Source organism: Propithecus coquereli, unplaced genomic scaffold (genome assembly GCF_000956105.1).
Source record: "Propithecus coquereli isolate 6110/MARCELLA unplaced genomic scaffold, Pcoq_1.0 Scaffold323, whole genome shotgun sequence".
Lineage (NCBI taxonomy): Eukaryota > Metazoa > Chordata > Mammalia > Primates > Indriidae > Propithecus > Propithecus coquereli.
Window position 1 is genome coordinate 1,858,072 of NW_012148875.1, and position 20,871 is coordinate 1,878,942.

The window sequence follows — 20,871 nt, forward strand, 5'->3', positions numbered from 1 at the left end:
TGCTGTGATCCTGCGTCGTAGGAGAAACTAGTCTAAGGAATCAGAAAGGCTTCTCAGAGGAATTTGTATCCAAAACCTTAAGAATTTTAAGGTAAGTTTTGGGATATCCATACATCTTTCTTACATACCATTTTTGGAAAAAGTGAGGAATGAATGAGTGAATGAGCATCTATCTGTATAGACAATAATGTTTTTTATTTCTTACAGGTGCACAGACAAGATTTACATTTGAGCTGCCAAATCACAGACTGCGTTTTACTTCAAAAGTTTCTGCCACAGATATGTCAACCATTCCTCCTTCTGCCAGTCTTAACCTTCCTCCTGTTACTATGTCAGGGAAATATATAATGGAAGAACATGATAGTTATTCAGATCAAGTGTGGAGTATAGATGAACTGCCTTCTAAACAAGGTTACTATTTACAGGGAAATTATCTCCGTTGTGTGGCGGAAGTAAGTCTACTTTTAAATTTTCTTATTCTTTGTAATTTAGGAGTCTTCAAGATTTAGGTGTACTAAAAGAGGTACTGATCCAAACTTTTAAGGAAAAGCATTAAATCATTTATTCCCACAGAAGAACGCTAAACCAAATCAGGGTGTGTGTGTGCACGTGTGTCTGTCTGTCTGTCTATCTATGTTCCTGCCTGCCTATCCTTCTCCCTATAGTTTTATTTAAACATGCTTTTTAAAATATATATTAGTCATCTTTTAATTAACATTCCTTACATTGTATTTAACATCCATCTCTGCAATATTTTCATGGTTCATTTGATTATAAAAACCGAATAGCAGCTAACTTTTGTCAAGTGCTTTATACACATTGACTTCTATAGTCCTTAAATGAACCCTATGAGTAGAAATATTTGTTCTCATTTTATAAGTAGGGAAACTGAGCCTTTACAAGTTTACGTAATTCATTCAGGTATACATAATTATTAATGATAATCTAAAAATCTATGTAGAGCTGTGGTCCCCAACCTTTTTGGTACCAGGGACCAGTTTCATGGAAAACAATTTTTCCATGGACGGGGGTGGACTGGGCTGGGTGTGGGGTCACAGCTCAGGCGGTGATGCATGTCCCTATTCCTAACAGGCCATGGACTGGTACCAGGCTGTGGCTTAGGGATTGGGGATTGTTGTTTTTATTCATAGCTATGTCCTTAGCACCTAGCATGGTACATAGAATAGATGGTCAATATATATTTTAATGAGTAAATAAATGTGTTTTTACTTTATAATGATACTTGTCTATGATTCTAAGACCACAAAAGTCATCATTAAAAATAAATTTTAATCTAGGCAAAATTTTAGTTTCAAAATTAACAGGTTACATGTATATTTTCCATTTGTCTTCGAAAGATTTCTCATACCTTATTGACTACTTTTATGTAAAAAAAAAAAAAAAAAAAATATTTGGGGAATGGCCCATAACAGTGTCAGGCCAGTAAAGTATTAGGAACTCTTAAGTATTTTTAACCCTTTTTCAGTATATCAACTTCAAATAGTATATAGATAATTATCTCTTTTTCCTCAGAGTTTTGGATGATTTATTTGAGGAAAAAGATGTAAAACTAATATAATCAATAGTGTTAATCTAATATAATTTTGTTTGGCAGGTTGGTTCCTTTGAACATAATCTCACGACTGATCTTCTGAACCACTTGGTATTTGTACAGAAAGTGTTCATGAAGGAAGTCAATGAAGTAATACAAAAAGTTTCTGGTAAGATGATCTGGTGCCTTATAGTATAGGTGTAGGTTTTTATTCTCGTTGACTCCATCGCATCCCATGTGTTTGTGGTATGAGTATTGATTATAGCATTTAGATATAATTGTCAGGTAACTCCTGCAAAACTCTGCATTCCTTTTCTGGCTTTCCTATCTATAGTCTTTGCTTTATTTTTGTCATGTGTAATATGCATATTTAAGATTCATAAACTTCAAAAAGCTCCTTTGTGTTTTTCCCTCAACAAAGAAAAGCTTAAAGTATGTCTATTAACAAACTAATCTTCTTGATTTGGGAACAACATTTAGGTAACTATTAAGATTTCAACCTTTGTACCAGATGGTGACTATGCTGGCTACATGGTAAATTGTCTACAGCAACCTTCATTATATTTTTGCTATGCCTCAAGAATAGATTGCAATTGAGATTCTTACTTAGTCATTTATATACTTCATCAGGAAATATATGTATGATTTAAAAAATTTAATTGATTTTTAATTCATGAGATAAAGTATAAGAGGAACCAGTGTGAAAAACAAGTTCTATGTGACAATTCTTAATGCTGAGTATTTCCAGTATGAATGCTATCATGTTAAAAGAATGTTTAAGTCAAATGTATGAATCGACATCAAGAGAAGTTTCCTTTATGCTCATGGGTTAATGTATCCATTTAACAAATTTATTAAGTATCTAGTTTTTCAATTACAATTTTGATGAGTTCTGCGAATGGCAAGAATGGGGTGCTGTGATCCTGCGTCGTAGGAGAAACTAGTCTAAGGAATCAGAAAGGCTTCTCAGAGGAATTTGTATCCAAAACCTTAAGAATGAAGACTAGCGTGGCAAGAAAGAAGGTGAGGTAGCAACGATGTAGGCAGAGCATATGGACCAGTATTTGATAAGGCTCTGAAGGAAGACAGTGCTCATTGGATGAGGGAATTAAATTATGTAGCCACAAAGTGAGCAACAGGCTTCCCTAGTTTTCCTGGGCTGGTTCTGAGGTCAGGAAGCTACTTAATGACCATATTGAAGAACTCCAGCAGAACTATAAAATTTAACAAGTCAGGTCACAGAAGGTCAGATCATTGGTAGCCATGGAGTTTTTCTGCAAATGATTTACTAGAAACCATTAAGGAAGAGATAAATATATAGCAAAACTACTTTCTGAGACTGAAGATGCCTCTACTTATGGAACACACACAAGTTTTGGTGTGGCCCATTTACCTGATTAAAATTACATTGGGACATTGTTTATGATAGGAAAGTTGTTAAGAATATATCAAGCTGGTAAATTTTTATGATTTCTAAGGAATATTTTATTACCATGTATGTATAATTAAAAAATAGACTCTTACATTAATCTTGTTATTTCTCATGGTAAAAAGCTGGCATTGTAGAGTTCTTAGTATCGGATTGTCACTGTAAGCCTCCCTTAAGGTGCTTTTTATGGAAGAGAAAGGCTTTTTTTAACCTTTAGATTGCAGGCAAGAGATACAAGTATATCCCAAGTTCTTTGAGAATGAAATGGAAAAAGAGGACTGGAAATAAATATTCTAAACATGAAGACTTTTTAATCACTGTGAAGAACAAAGAGATCAGATTATAGTGCCAAAGTCATTTAGTGGCTAGGTCTGCTCCTTGAACTATTTCTTCTTGACTGCAGAGACAGCCATGAACCCTGAGAAAATGGCTGAAATGTAAGTTACTTAGCATTTAGGTGGCCACGGGGCCTGATGGAGCAGAGGCGTTCTGTTACTCTTTCAAGACCAGAGAACATAACAGAATATTGAGAGGAAATGCTTTGAGCGCTTGTTGCTCAAATTTCTCAGTATTCTGATCTCTGTATTGCCTCTCTATTCTCCCATAATCTTCGTAGTTATTTTCCTTATTTTTTCTTATATTCTTCTTCATGGTTTTCCTTCATGTTACATTTAGTGTTAGGACATTTTCTATTGTATAGGAAGACATATGTTCACAACAATCATCAAGTTCATCAGGAAGATGCTTTTCTAAAGAATCATTTCTTATTTGTCCATGGAGGACTTATAGGAGTGCTTGGGTTTCAGAAAGATCTAGGTAATCACTGACCAAGCAAACAGAAGAGACCCATTTTTGAGTATGTACAGCCATCATAGAGAAAAGCATATGAGGAGATTACCTTCTTAGAATTGGGCCAGAAACATATTTTATTAAGAAGGATAGCAAAGAAGTCCCAAGGAATTAACAGCCTGATGGCTAATCCAGAGAAACACCTCAGTATAGTCTTTAACTCTTGGGGAAAGACTCTGTGTAACGACACTTCCTAAACACAGGCTTTGTTAAGTCATGCTAATGTTTTTCAGAAAATTGTCAGGCTAGCTATAGTTTCATAATAGCCTAAACAAGTTAATAACTTAACCAAGTATAATGGATAAGATGCACTTAAAATTATATATTTATGCCATAATCTCAAATAAAATTTGCTTGACACAAAAGCAGCCAAGATTAGATGGATAGATAGACCATATAAGCAGATTCAGATTTTCCTCATATTTATTTTTATTCTTATTACTTAGAAAAAATCCTAGTTATTCATTATTTAATTGGTCAAACAGAAGAGATGGCCAACTTTCAAAAGAAGAATCAGTGGAGCTCTTATTTGATCTCATCTGATCAAATATAATGATGTGTTTGTTGTATCTCATGGTTACTCTTAACCATGCTCTTGCCTGTAGAGCCAGGGGAGAAACTAAGAACTCTTCTGACTTACTTTCACCCATCCTGTTAGAAAGTGTCAGGGTAGGCATAGAGTCATAAACAATTTTGAGTAGCAATATTCTGACAAATCCTCAAAATGTAGACATTATTCTTTATAATATTTTTTCTTGAATATAATTCAGTCTATACTTCAGAGTAGAAATGATGTCATGGTATCTTTGAAAACATGAGATTAGTAATGTGTTCTGGAATTTGATCCACAAACCTTGAATACTTTGCTCCCTATCTCATCATCCATATCATTCTTTCTTTCTCTTTCCTGTGTGTTTATTCATCTTTATGTACAAATGTCTTTTTTCTTTCTTTGGGCCAAGTTATGTTTCATTGTCTACGTTTCCTCTGCCTTACCTTGCACGTGCCTTCTGTTAATCACTGCCTCTTTCTATACCTTTCTTCCCATTTTTTCTTTTTCTATTCTAGTAGAAAACCAAAATAAATTTCTGTCATGATACTAATTGAATAGATTTTGACTTCTAGTTTACATTTCAGAAACCCATAAAAGATTCATTTTTATCTCAAAACAAACAAAAGCTACTTTTTACTTATTTGGTTATTAGTTCTTTTGATACATCAGTGGTCCCCTAATAGAAAAAAAAAAAATTCCCATCCTACCTATACAGACTCCCTGGGGTAATGCTAAACTCCACATATGTACAAAAAATTAATCATTTTAAGATAGAATATTTGAAAGATAAGCATACAGAAAAATTTTCAGATCAACAGAAAGAGAAGTGCAAATAGAAGTTAGATATTAAAATATTAGAACATTATTTTCTGAATGCCACATTGCTTGGGCGAAAAATGCTCTGTTAATAGGAACGTTATTAGGGCTCCCTACCCCTAATATTTTTTAATCTGTAGGACAAACATTTATTGTCACACTCTTTATTATTAGGCATGTATTACCTTATTTTTCATTTCTCCACCTTTATTTTTTGTTCATTCTTTTTTGTTTACAGCACATCTAAAGATAAAAAACAGTTCACATTGTTAGTTGAAGAAATTAATCTGGTTTATTTTCCTTCATATGTATTTTCTGAGATGTACAGTCACATTTGGTTCAATTATGGGTATAATGTTTTAATTAGTTCTTATTAAATTATTCTTAATAAATGTCTATACATGCAGACAATGTCTTCTATACATCTGCCTCATTGAAATGTAACTTGGCTAAAGAGCTCTGTTAAAGACTGACTTAATGGTCAGTAAAAAGAAAATACGTATCATGTGAGGGTTTTTTTTAATACACAAAATAGTTATTTTTTTTTTTTTTCCTTTTAGAGAAATTGCCCCAAACCCTCAATTATCTAACTTTTTTTAGGTGGGGAGCAGCCTATTCCTCTCTGGAATGAACATGATGGAACAGCAGATGGAGATAAGCCTAAAATTCTCCTCTATTCCCTGAACTTGCAATTTAAGGTAACATAAATAATAATTGATACTTATAGAAGCATTTTACTAATCAATTAATATACATTTGTCATAGAAAATTCATATATTAATAATACATAAATTACCAGACAAAATAAAAATGAACTATAACTCCATCTACTCAGAGAAAAAGCTTAAACAACTGTTTGACTATTTTTAGGACTTTTTTTCTTTCTTTCTTTTTTTTTTGAGACAGGATCTCACTCTATTGCTCGGGCTAGAGTGCAGTGGCATGATCATAGCTCACAGCAACCTCAAAATCATGGGCTCCAGCAACCCTCTTGCCTCAGTCTACTGAGTAGCTGGAACTACAGGCGTGCACCACCATACCTGGTTAATTTTTTTTTTTTTAATTTTTTGTAGAGATGGGGTCTCACTATTGCCCAGGCTGGTCTCAAACTTCTGGCCTCAAATGATCCTCTCACCCTCAGCCTCCCAACGTGCTAGGATCACAGGCATGAGCCACCATGCCTGGCCTTTTCAGGACTTTTTATATTAGTATTTTTATTTATGCATATATTTATGCATTTCAAAAATCTATGGATACCTCTCCATATCAGAATATTTAGATCATCTTATTGAACATCTGTGTTATATGTTATACAGTTATAACAGTTTAACGACTCCCTTCTTATGAAATTTTGGTTTTTTTCCAATTATTGCTGTTATAATTTACTCTGCAAGAAATATTTCGTACTTGTCTAATTAACAGTAATATTTTGATAGAAACCTTAATATTTTCAATAGTTAAGACATTAATGTTCATAAAAATAAAAATCATTCTTACCAACTAGTTATTTAATTATAATTATTGCATTCAACCCATGGAACACTCTAAATTTTAAATATGAAATATTGAAATGAAATTTAATAGCTAAGAAAGCCATACTAACATAAGAAATTAAAGAATGTTGCCAGTTTTATCAATTCATTAGATATATCCTATACAGGCATACTTTGTTTTATTGTGCTTTGCTTGATTGCACTTCACAGGTATTGAGTTTTTTACAAATCAAAAGTTTATGGCAACCCTGCATCAAGCAAGTCTGTGGGCACCACTTTTCCAATAGCATGTACTTATTTTATGTCTCTATGTCACATTCTGGTAATTTTTCAATATTATTATATCTATTATGATGATCTGTGATCAGTCATCTTTGATGTTACTGTTGTAATTGTTTTGGCGTGCCAGGAACTCACCCATAGAAGATGGAAAATTTAATCGTTAAATATTGTCACATGTCTCTTATTTTAAATCAAAAGCTACTTAATAGAAATGATTGAGCTTACTGAGGAAGTCACGTCAAAAGCTGAGATAGGCTGAAGTGTAGGTCTCTTGTGCCAAACAGTTAGCCAAGTTGTGAATGCAAAGGGAAAGTTCTTGAAGAAAATTAAAAGTGCCACTCCCATGAACCCACAAATGATAAGAAAACAAGACAGCCTTATTGCTGATATGGAGAAAGTTTTCTGGCTTGGACAGAAGATCAGACGAGCCACAACATTCCCTTGAGCCAAAGCCTCATCTAGAGCAAGACCCTAACTCTCTTCAATTCTATTCTATAATAGAATAGGCTGAGAGAGATGAGGAAGCTGCAGAAGAAAAGTTAGAAACTAGCAGAGGTTAGTTTATGAGGTTTGAGGAAAGAAACCATCTCCATAACATAAAAGTACAAGGTGAAGCAGCAAGTGCTGATGGAGAAGCTGCGTCAAGTTATCCAGAAGATCTAGTTAAGATCATTGATGAAGGTGGCTACACTAAACAATAGATTTTCAATGTAAACGAAACAGCCTTTTACTGGAAGAAGATGCCATTTAAGACTTTCATAGCTAGAGAAGAGAAGTCAATGCCTAGATTCAGAGCTTCAAAGGACAGGCTAACTCTCTTGCTGGGGGGTAGCTCAGCTAGTGACTTTAAGTTAAAGCCAATGCTCATGTGCTATTCTGAAAATCCTAGGGTCCTTAAGAATTATACTAAACCCACTCTGCCTGTGCTTTATAAATGGAACACCAAAGCCCAGATGACAGCACATGTGTTTACAGCATGGTTTACTGAATATTCTAAGCCCACTGTTGAGACCTACTCAGAAGAAAAGATTTCTTTTAAAATATTACTGCTCATTGACAATGCACTGATCACCCAAGAGCTCTGATGGAGATATACAAGGAGATTAATGTTGTTTTTATGCCTGCTAACACAATATCCATTCTGCAGCCCATGGATCAAGGAGTAATTTTGACTTTGAAGTCATATTATTTAAGAAATACATTTCATAAGTCTATAGCAGCCATAAATAGTGATTGATGGACCTGTACAAAGTAAATTAGAAACCTAGAAAAGACTCGCCATTCTAAATGCCATTAAGATTCATGGGAGGAGGTAAAAATACCAACATTACCAGGAGTTTGGAAGAAGTTGATTCTAACTCTGGTGGATGACTTTGATGGGTTCAAGACTTTAGTGGAGGAAGAAACTGCAGATGCGGTAGAAATAGCAAGAGAACTAGAATTAAAAGAGGAACCTGAAGATGGGACTGAATTGCTACAATCTCATGATAAAACTTGAATTTATAAGGTGTTACTTTTTATGGATAAGCAAAGAAAATGGTTTCTTGAGATAGAATCTACTCCTGTTGAAGATGCTGTGAACATTGTTGAAATCAATGTTCCGTAAACCTAATTGATAAAACAGCAACAGGATTTGAGAGGATTGACTCCAATTCGAAAGAAGTTTTACTGTGGGTAAAATGCTATCAAACAGCATAGCGTGTAATAGAGAAATCTTTCATGAAAGGAAGAGTCAATCAGTGGTGAGCTTCACTGTTGTCTTATTTTAAGAAATTGCCACAGCTACCATACCCTTCAGTAGCCATCACCCTGGTCAGTAAGCAGCCATCAACATCAAGGCAAGACCCTCTACCAGCAAAAAGATCGTAACTCATGGCTGGGCATGGTGGCTCACACCTGTAATCTCAGCACTTTGGGAGGCCAAGGCAGGAGGATCGCTTGAAGCCAGGAGTTCAAGACCAGCCTGAGCAGCATAGCAAGACTTGGTTTCTATAAAATATATATAAAAAAAAAAAAAATTAGCTGGGCTTGGTGGCACATGCCTGTGGTCCCAGCTGTTCAGAAGCCTGAGGAAGGAGGATTTCTTGAGCCTAGGAGGTTGAGGTTACAGTGAGCTGAGATTGTGTCAGTGTGCTTCAGCCTGGGGGACAGAGTGAGACCTTATCTCTTAAAATGAATGAATGAATGAATAAATGATTACAAATCACTAAAAGCTCAGATGATTGTTAGCATTTTTTAGCAATAAGTGTTTTTTAATTAAGGTATATATGTTGGTTTTTTTAGACATAATGCTGTTGCACACTTAATAGGCAATGTAATAGACAATAGTACAGTGTAAACATAGCATTTTATATGCACTAGGAAACCAAAAAGTTTGTGTGACTTGCTTTTTTGCAATACTCACGTCATTACAGTTGTCTGCAACTGAACCTGCATTCATCTCTGAAGTATGCCTGTATGTATTTTAAAACACAGCTGTTTTATTTATTGTATATTGAAAGATTGCATTTGAGTGGGTGTATATTGTTGATTTACGATTATTTTTTCCTCCTAATGTATAATTTGCTAGGGTATTCAAGTAACGGCCACTACTCCATCAATGAGAGCTGTGAGATTTGAAACTGGATTGATTGAACTGGAACTTTCTAACCGACTTCAAACCAAAGCTTCACCAGGAAGTAGTAGCTATCTGAAACTATTTGGTAAATGCCAAGTGGATTTAAATCTGGCTTTAGGACAAATTGTCAAACATCAAGTGAGTATAGAATATATTGATATTAGAACTGTGGTTTTAAATTTTGCATATCAATTTAAATTACTTTAACTTATGCATTACTATATCTACAAAAATATTTAGTTTAAGTTCCTAAAGTTTCTGATTGTAAATTCTAATGAAAACTCATTTAAGAAAGCTTTCATAATTTTACCTTGGCAGTTCATTGAGTATTATGGCAGCATATTGTTATAGTTTAGTGCAAATACAGTCAATGAAACTTAACTCTAGTATCTTCATAAATATTTTACTTGTAATTGTTTTATTTTATTAAACATTATTTTTTATTTCAATGCCTTGTACTAACATTGCTCAGTTCTTAAAATGTTAAGTTTATACTTTCCCTATAGAATATTGGCAAGTTTTGCGTATGATAATGTTACATATATAAAGTTAAAGAAATAGACAATAGGTAGTCAAATTCTCTATTTTATAAAAATTAACTTTTACAGCTCATTGGAGTTTGTTTCGTTTTTATTTTGCTAAAAATTATTATGTAGATTTTAACCTTTTTTCCCTCTTTGATTTGAAGAACCAAGTACAATAATGCCAATCATAGTTTCAAAATTGAATTGGTACAGTAAATATTATGTGGGGGAAAAAAGTGAACTAAAATTTCTTGTCATTTCTAGAAAAAGTAATTTCTTCTCATGGAAACACATTTTGAGAAGTTCTAATTTTTTTGAAACATTTAATACATTGCCATTCAATCTCCTCCTAGCTTTTATATAAACTTTATTTATGACTTCATATTTACCTTTTACAAGGCTATTTATATTGTATATTAATTTCAAGTGTCGAATATAAGGAATATATCATTAACAATTAAAATTGAGAAGAATATATTTTAGTTTTTTTGGTGAACAATATCATTAATGGTATTTAGCTTTTTATTAAAATATTTTCCATTATTTGATTTTATTGAGCTTTAAATTTTATTTTAGGTTTATGAGGAAGCTGGTTCTGATTTTCATCAAGTTGCCTATTTTAAAACCAGAATAGGATTAAGAAATGCCCTCCGGGAAGAAATCAGTGGTTCTTCAGATAGGGAAGCCGTGCTTATTACTTTGAATAGACCAATTGTTTATGCACAGCCTGTGGCCTTTGATAGAGGTAAGATTAAACTATCTTCTAGGATTTAGAAATGTTTTGGTAATGCTAGATAAATCATCTCTAGTTTACCAGTGTAAATGCTTAACAGCTAAATGTCTCCTAAATCTGAAATGTGGACATCCAAAAAAAAAAGTTTTTGCTTATTCCCTTCAATTTTTAAAAGTTATTTTACATTTTAAAGTTATTTTGCTTTCTATATAGATACATAAGAGTTTCTGATTCAAAATTTTTAGTTATAATTCTATTTTTTTGTTTTGATAACTAATGTACCTGTTTGCATTTTGGCACTATGTTTGTTCATTTGTTCTATAAATATTTATAATGTAAATATTTAAAAATGGACAACAGGATCCCTCCCCTCAAGGAACTTTCAGTCCAGTGGAAAAGAGACCAAAGTAGAATATAAAATGGAGTTAAAGATGTATGTTCTAGGATCTGAGGAAGTCTCTAACTTTGCCTGTGCTTTTAAAAAGGAGAATCTAATTCTTCACATTCAAATTTTAGTTAAGAGTTCACCAGGTAGACAAGGAAATGAAAGTTTCTCTTATTTACCTTTGTATCCTAGGGCCTAGAATAATCCTGGGCGCACAGGAAGAACTAAATAAACATTTGCAAAATGAGAAAGAATGTGAATGTGTCTGTGATCACAGAGGTCTTAGAAAATATAGTAACAGCTTTCATAAAAGAAAATAATGGGAAAGCAGGCTGAAGAGGTAGACAGGATCTAATTAATGTAGATTGGGCAAATATGTTTGAATTGTACTTTAAAGGTAATGAACCATTTTTGAAACCATTTAAGATTTCGACCAGTGAGGGTATAAGCTGGTATTAATAATAAGATCTGTTTGTTAGAAAATTACCCATTTGGCAATGTTACAGATAACATTTTATTTTGCCAAATCCTGTGTGCATGTTTTTCATTTCTCATTTTGCTGACTTGTCATCAGCTTTCACCAGCAAAATCCTCAGGACTAGAAGCATTTCAGATTTTGGATTTTTTTCAGATTTTAGAATATTTGCATATATATATAATGAGATATATTGGGGATGAGACCCAAGTCTAAACATGAAATTCATTTATGTTTCATATACACCTTATACACATAGCCTGAAGATAATTTTATGCAACATTTTTAATAATGTTGTGCATGAAACAGAGTTTTGACTACTTTTCGACTGCTATCTGTCACATGAAGTCAGGTGTGGAATTCTCCACTTGTGGCGTCATCATGTCAGCACTCAAAAAGTTTTCGATTTGGGAGCATTCTGGATTTCACATTTCAAAGTAGGGATGCCCAACTCGTACTTCCTTTTCCTCCTGCTTCTGTGGCCCCATCATCTTTATTTCTTTTTTAGGCTTCTCCATCTATGCACTGCTGTGAAATGAAGGTTTTCCTTCAGATTTATTTCTTGTTGATAAGCTCAGACATCCTTGACCTTTCTCTTTATATCAAATTCTTTTAATGTATATTCCTAGCATTATGTACCTCTCTTTCAAGAATTTTTAAAAATAGAAACAGTAAGCTCTACAGATAAGGTCAAGTACCATATCTGTTTTTGCTTGTTATTCCATCGCAATGCCTAGCATATAATAGACATTTCACAAATAAGTCAGTGAATGAAGGAATGGGCCTGGATTTTCTTCTTTCTTTCAGCTGCCTGCTTTCTTTTTCACTTTTTCATTTGTTAATGAAAAATGTTGACTATATATCCTCTTAGATCCTTTCTAATTTTAATGTGGCAGTTTTCTGAGAGTAATTTGTATTAATCCACAGGATTTTGCAGCTGTTGAGTTTACTTACCATAAAGATTTACAGTGTTGATTTCAATTTTTTTTCTGCCCTGCCTTAATTTTCAAAAGCTGTGCTGTTTTGGCTGAATTATAAGGCTGCCTATGACAATTGGAATGAACAACGAATGGCTTTACATAAGGATATTCATATGGCTACAAAGGAAGTAGTAGATATGCTACCTGGCATCCAGCAAACATCAGCCCAGGCCTTTGGGACTCTTTTCCTCCAGCTCACTGTCAATGATCTGGGAATTTGCCTACCTATCACAAATACTGCACAGGTACAAAAAATCAAGTCATACTCCAGGACTAAGAGCCAGGCATTTCTATTTGACCATTTCTAAGTATGTAGAATATAACAATAATTTTTTTCAGGATGATGGCTTATAATGATGTAATAGATAGCAAGTTTAGTAGACTTCAGTAGATAGCAAGTAAGATTGAACTCCTTCAACTATTATTCATCTATAGTGTGTTAAATCTGAATCTCATGAGACTTTTCTCTGAAACACTCTGATATGCTTCAGAATAGTGAAAAGATTGACACCCATTTGATAATTCTTGTTTTTTACCTTAATAAATAAGCTTAGTTTTCAGAATCTTTTGTTTTTTAGCAAAGAAATCTTTGGTATAGACTTGTTTATAAAATGGAAATAAAAGGATATTTAAAAATACTATTTAATAAAGTCATCTATAGTAGAGTAGGGGATTCCAAAATGCTTTTAAACTGTAATATTTAATGCTAATGAAACTTCAAAGTTATGAATACACCTGGATAAAGCAAGCATTTCTCTTCATAATTTAGAAACAAGTCTCAGAAATATATTTGCATGTACGTGTGCATATGAGAGAGAAAAGTACTGTGAACACCTGTCAGGCCAAGAAGCAAAAGTTACAATAGTCAAATACAGAGGTCTATATTTTACTGTTAGAATTTACTTTAAATAACCTGTAATCTATTATTGAATGAATTTATCTTTTAGAATTCTGTTTGATAAGATGGTGTTAAGAAAAACTTTGGGTTGAGGATGGGCAACATTGGTATGTTTGTGTTTCAGGAAATGAAATATGGTAGTTTTTAATGGTGTGCTGGATAGGGCTTACGAAGGCTGTACACACCAAGGGTGTGTCATAGCAGGAGTGCTCCCCATCACTAAAAGAGAGGCTTGAGATAGAAAAATAGATAATTAGCCCTTTGCAAATTAAGTAAGAAAAAAATGCACATGGCAAGTGCATTTCACTTGAGTAATTCAATTTTTAGAAGTTATCTTTCTAAGCTGCTTTTCAATGAAGATTTCTAGGCTTGATCTTTTCTAGATTTTTGTTCCTATGAATCCAGTGAGGATTTCTAAATTTAAAAAATTGTCACCTTTTATCTTATGTCTTCTTTAATGTATTTTGCAGTCTAATCACACTGGAGACCTGGACACTGGTTCTGCTTTAGTATTGACCATTGAAAGTACTCTCATCACTGCTTGCTCTTCAGAATCTCTGGTTAGCAAAGGGCATTTCAAAAATTTTTGTATCCGGTTTGCTGATGGCTTTGAGACATCATGGGATGACTGGAAACCAGAAATTCGTGGGGATTTAGTGATGAATGCCTGTGAGTATCCATTATTTTCTATATGAGGTTTAGAACTTTAAAAAGTAATATAGTAAGTCTCCTTTGTAAAACTAAAGGATGTTCAGATATAGGAGTGTTTTTAGACTTTGAGAAAGAAGAGCTATTTCTAGTTAAAGGTAACAAAACATGTTTGTGAAAAACTGCGGCTTTCAGTAATTTTAGGAAGTAAACCAACCAAGCATTCTTTTTGATGGTATAACATTTGAAGATTTGCTCACTCCCTGATTTTTCCTCTGATCCATGAATGACTAGATAAAACATGTTGGTTCCATGGGGATCTTGAAAGAAAGTGATAATTGCTTAAGATCCAATTCATTATAAAACACAGAAAAGGTTGTATAATAGCCAGGACCAGAAACTCCATCCTTAATTGATATTGACATGAATAAATCCACATGTCCAAATTTGTAGGAATACAGAGTGTAACATGTGAAATCCTCCAATTCCATTATACTCAGTGTTAGGTATAACTAAAGCTATGTTTATATGCTATTTTGAAGGTATAGGGGTTTATTTGTTTCTGTTTTAATATTTTAAATATTAATAGCATAATTGGTAAAGCATCATTAATCTTAAAAATGAATAAAAATTATAATTGAGGAATTAAAAGGTTGTGAACTAAAATTCCTCAGCCAATCTTGTAAATTAAGTAATACTTAATTACATTTTAGAAGGTGCTATGCTGTTGTTTATGCAATTTTTTTCCTCTCTCCACTAGAGGGAAATCTTTCCATCTGGGTTTTCTTTGAAGAATGGGAAACCTTTTCATTGTTTTTATACCAAAAACTGAAGTTTTAACATTCAATGTTTTGATAAAATTATAGGTGAAATTCTTGATTTTGATGTGTAGAGAAGGAAAAATATCTTTTCCTTCTACCTTTTTAGATTCTCTGTGGGATCCCTTTTACAAAAGATAGCTTAATGGGAGAAAAGCATACCGACTTATTTAATAGAAGTTTTATGTGACATGAGAACTTTTATAAGACAATGAAGTCCCAAAGAAATGGTTAAACTTGAGTGTTTTTATACTGGGTTTGATGAAGAATAAACAGTTGTGGAAAACTTCAAGAGAACAAAAAGGGGTTTGAGTCAAGGGTAGTAAACTGGGAGAAACTTAGCAAGGCCTGTTTGTTCAGGCCATTGTTCAACACCCCTCCATTTCAGAGATAAGAATACTGCTTTTCCCTGGATTTATATAGGGAGGGCACCTCTCACATGAGAGTCTTGTGACCTTCTTCACGGGAAAGTCAGAATCCTTCCTTTTAGAGTACAATATTTAGTCACAAGAATATTTTTATTGAAAACTATTGCTGGGGTTATATTTGTGCAGGTGTAGTTCCAGATGGCACCTATGAGGTATGTTCACGGACTACAGGACAAGCAGCAGCTGGTAGGTTCACATTCAGTATTACTTTTGTTACGTGTATCAGATAGAATTCTGCCTTTATTTAGTGGCAAAAGAATCTTTTAGCTAAGCTAATTCTGGTGTTCACTAATAAAAACTATTTTTCACACAGAGTGATGGAAACTCACAAAGGGGGAGGCTGGGAGGTGATGAGGGATGATGGGGTACAATGTATACTACTCGAATGATGGGTACACCAAAAGCCCAGACTCCACCACTATACCATATATACATGTAACAGAATTCAACTTGTACCTCCGAAATCTATTAAAATAAAAAAAACTGTTTTGTAATAGTTAACAGTTGTTCAGTTAGACACCTAGTGTGTATAATATACACTGCAAAATGTTTGGGGAAAGATGAAGATGAGTAAAATATACTATCTTCCATACATTTAAATTTTGATTATATAGTTAAGGTATATGCAGCAAAATTACATTGAAATAAATGATATGTACTATAAGATATAAAATTCCAGTTGCTATTGGAATGTACAAGAGGGGGAAATACTTCCAACTATGGGACACTGGGAGCAGGGAAAATTTCATGGAAGAATAAGCATTTAAACAGAGATGCAAATGTTCCTTATGCAAAAACTGGGAGTTGTGGGCCAAAGAAAATTCAGGCAGAGAGAATAACATCAAACATGATGTTAAAGCACAGTGTCTACTTAGCATTGCCCAATTTGGCTGGAACAGAGAGTTATGTGAAAAGTAAGATGGGAAAAATGTTAAATGCCAAATTAAGGAGTTTAAACTTGATTTGGTGAGCAGTGGGAAGGCCACTGCATGATTTTGAACAAGAAGGCAGATGGCGATGCTATCAAAGGGACACTTTCAAAAATTAAAGGATAAAAAAACTGAGGAAACTAGTTAGAACATAACTGTGGAAGTAATAACTTGTCTTGACTAAGATGATAGTGGAATGTAAATTTTTATTTCACTCTTATAAAGAGAGATACTTATTTAAGGGCTCTTAAAATGTTGAGAGGGGTAGAAACTGATTAAGGTTAGTAGATTTACAGGCTCTCTCTACTGTTTTCTATTATCTTCCTAGCCTCACTGCTGATCCTAAGTAAGTTATCTCAGAAAGCACCAAGGCCTGTAGTCCCCATTGACAGAGAACTGAAAAAGTTAGGAAATTTCCAGCAGCAATGTTAGAAGGAAAGTGTGATGACTGAAGCAAACACACATATTGGGAGAGAGGTCACATAAAAGTCTTTGTCCGGACTCTTGTTTTTAAGTGACAACAATCCACTCAAATCAGCTTAACCAAAAGGATTAAAGGATATTTGCAGATTAAAATTAAACTTAGGAATGGCTGTTTCAGGAAAGAGAAAGAACCTAGTCAATTCAGAGGCCTTTGGAACTGCTGGGATCAAGATCTCAACTGTCACCAGGATCTTTCCAGCTTTTGTCTTTGCTCCTCTGTGACTGCTTCATTTTTTTAAAAAAACTGATGACCTCTTCCTTACACATGGCAGGAAGCGTGGTTGCCAAGAGCTCACAAGCCTCATTTCCCCATCCTCAGTCATTAGAGAGTGACCAACTTTTCTGGAGTCCAGGGAAAGATCCTTATTTTTCTAGCTCTGACCTTCACCTGGACCAGTTACCTAATTAATTCTGTCTAATGAGCTAGGGTCATGGCAATTCCTACTACAGCTGTGGGATGATGTATCAGCTTGGGCATAGGGGAAGGCATCTGAAGGAAAAAGAAGGGTGCTGTACAGAGGAAACAATAGATGCACACTATACATATAGGAAAATCAATCCCATAGTCTAATGTTTCTGACAAATCTAGCTGTGGAAGACATTAGTTAATATACATGATCATCATCCACTTTATCACGTAAGTGTAGAATTATTTAAATTCCTATCTCAGGACTTATCAAAAATGCCACTTCTGTATTTAAACAGAAAGTAGTAGTGCTGGAACCTGGACACTCAATGTATTGTGGAAAATGTGTGGGATTGACGTCCACATGGATCCTAACATTGGCAAAAGGCTCAATGCTCTGGGCAATACCCTCACAACACTAACAGGAGAGGAGGACATAGATGACATTGCTGACTTAAATTCAGTGAACATAGCCGACCTGTCAGATGAAGATGAAGTTGATACTATGTCTCCCACTATCCATACTGTAAGTAAACTCACTGTTGGAATTTTTCAGGACTGGCTTTTACCCTGAGACAGGGTTATTATTAATTCAGTGTTATTTAATATATTACACTTGCTATTTGTGGAGGAAGGGGAAGGGAGTAGTGGTTCCCTGTGTCTACATTTCATAATATTGTTTTTTAATCAAATTCTGTGTTTCATAATGACTGTCGTCCAACTTGTGCCGTAACCTGTAGGTAATGTAGTAATATTAAAAGTGAAGTGCAGGCAAATCTAGAGAGAAAGTAGATTAGTGGTTGCCTAGGACTGGGAGAGTAGGAAGTGGGGCAGGAGAGGAGAGTGGGAAGAGACTGTTGATACGTATGAGGTTTCTTTTTGGGTGTTGAAAATGTTCCCAGATGAGATTGTGATGAAGGTTGTATAACTTCGTGAGTATACTAGAAATGACTTGAATTGTACATTTTAAATGGCTGAATTTTATGGTATGTGAATTAAATCTCAATAAAGATGTTAAAAAATGAATCTCAAAAAAAAAGTACACACACAAAATGAAAGTATACATTTTAAAAGTATGTATTTCCATCTATACTATACATCTATATATTCTATAATATAAAGTTATTTAGTAGTCAAAAAGTTTTGCTTTCACTCTGGTATTGATCTTTTAAAATTATTTTAAACCTCTTTCAACTGTTGTACCATGAAATAGTTTTGTTCTTGGACAGAAATTTTTTAAAAATTAATATTACTGTTTATTATTTAGAATTCAGATGGAAGTTCAGTAAGTGGAGATGGCCACAAGCTCACCTTTGGGCAGCGAATTGTAAATCACCTACTAGGCCTGACGCCCCCACATCAGCGCTATTCTGTTCCTGCAGAGTATCTGTGTGACCCAGAGATGTGGGGCTCCCCTCAGTCTAGCCAGTCCCATTTGAAAGCATGCAGAGCACGCTCATGGGGAAATGTAGGTAGCAACTCAGTAGATACCTTATGAGAATGAAGAGATTTGAATCAATGGGGAATTCCAATCATATTACTTAATATAGATAACCTTGATTCTTGCATGCTTACTTTGATTTAAGGTATTAATTTTGTGATAGTATAGATTTGCTGGGTGACCTGAGGGTGATGATGGCATTGACAGATATGATTTCAATTTTTCAGGAAGCTATAGATTATCGAAGACAAGGAGCATCTTCTAGCCAGCCAGGAGAACTTAGAGGAAGAAAAATTATGAAGCGCATAGTGGATATCAGAGAACTGAATGAACAGGCCAAAGTGATAGATGATCTTAAGTATGTATAGTGATTTTAATTTAATGTTCCCTAATAATGGAATCATGGATGTTAAATGTGGAGGAAATGATTTGGACTAATACAAACCCTTTAATTTATCAGTGATAATCACCAGGGTCCAGAGAAGTTTAGTAATTGATTTGAGATCATGCATTTCATTACTGATAAAGATAGACCTGAAATCTTCATCTAGTGCTCTTCACAACTCCTTATTTCTGAGAACGTTATGACATGATTTTACATCATACATATTTATCTCTACATGTATATGTATACTTACACATATCTTCACATGCATATATAAATATACGCATTAGTCTTTTGCTAACATTAGTATTTCCGGAATGCAGTTTTCTAGAGGAGGAAAACAGCATTAAGTACCTATTGTGTGAATTTGACATATGTTATCTCAATTTAATCCTTATAACATTTCTGTGAGGTTAGAAGGCATTATCCAAAGTTTATTGATGAGAAAATTGGCTGAGAGAAGTTAAAGAATTGCAATTTGAACTTGTGTCTGAATTAAAAGTTTATGCTTTTTATTTATTTATTTGCCACCTATATTAGTATTTCTCAAGAACTGAGGTGTGGGGAGTTGGGTGAGTCATGAGGGCATAGTAGGTGGTAGTAATTTTTTTTCTATATTTGTTGCCCATTGCATAGTACTGACTAATACTTCCTAAGAATAAACATTCTTCTTCCTAAACTTTGAAATTTTTGTTTTTTCAAAAGATAATGGTCATGCTTCATCTTTTCTAATCTGCATACATCTACACCTTTCTGTGTGTGTTTGTGTGTGTGTGTGTGTGTGTGTGTGTTTACATTCAAGGACTATAACACAAATATACACATTTTGTACAATAAAACTTGCCTAAGACTTTTTAGGCTTTAGTTTTGCCTAAACTTTGTCTGTAAATTATCATACTGTGATTTACATTTTCCTGTTGAGTTATATTACAATTTGAGTTTTGTTCTCCAGGGAAAAAGTAACTTGAAGCAGAATATACTCTTCGTCCAAAATTTTACCTGAGGCTTTTATTATATGTAGAATTTTACATACAGACATTTTTTTGCAGAGTGAGTCTTTGGTTTTCATGAGATTGCCAAAGAAACTCTTGATGCAGTAATGGGTAAGAAACATTCCTCAAACGTTAGAGAGAGGGTTTTTTTTGTTATTTAGTTTTGTTTTTTTTTTTAAGTTTGCCAGATATGAGGGTTAAACTTATAGAGGATTTTGGCCTGTCCGTATATAATGTTTAGTATTCTGACAAGTCAAAGAATTAAAAAGGAGCAAGTAAAAATCAATCTTATTTCGTTACTTCTTTACAATAATTTGTTTTGCATCCAGAAAATTAGGTGCAAGTGAAGGAACCATAAACCAGGAAATTCAACGTTACCAACAGTTAGAATCTGTGGCTGTGAATGACATTCGTAGAGATGTTCGTAAAAAATTACGGAGATCCAGTATGCGAGTGAGTAAACGTTTAAGAAGAATTTTATTAAAGTAGACTTTTTAAAATTTTTTTACTTTATGAAACTTATCTGTGATGATGCTTATCTTGTTCTCTTTTTTCTTCCAAAGCTGGTGATAATACCATCTAATTTTTTTCATACCATATCTACTATGTACCAGGCACTGTTTAAAGCACTTTACATTTAACAACCCATTAAATCTTCACAGTGCCCCTATGAGGCAGCTTGTATTATTTTCCCATTTTAAAGATGAGGAAACAGATACACAGAGAGGTCAAGTAATTTGACCAAGATTATATGG

The 20,871-nt window shown here is 33.9% G+C and overlaps 1 protein-coding gene across 1 annotated transcript in view; it reads left to right on the forward strand.

The window, feature by feature from the left end:
- LOC105815265 (uncharacterized protein KIAA1109-like) overlaps positions 1-20,871 on the forward strand; it is a 155,863-nt gene that overhangs the window by 96,260 nt on the left and 38,732 nt on the right. The window contains 8 exon segments of the mRNA XM_012650412.1: positions 9,544-9,729; positions 10,692-10,860; positions 12,722-12,933; positions 14,057-14,255; positions 15,607-15,666; positions 17,598-17,824; positions 18,967-19,097; positions 20,446-20,569. Of these exon segments, the coding sequence (XP_012505866.1) occupies positions 9,544-9,729; positions 10,692-10,860; positions 12,722-12,933; positions 14,057-14,255; positions 15,607-15,666; positions 17,598-17,824; positions 18,967-19,097; positions 20,446-20,569 (1,308 nt within the window).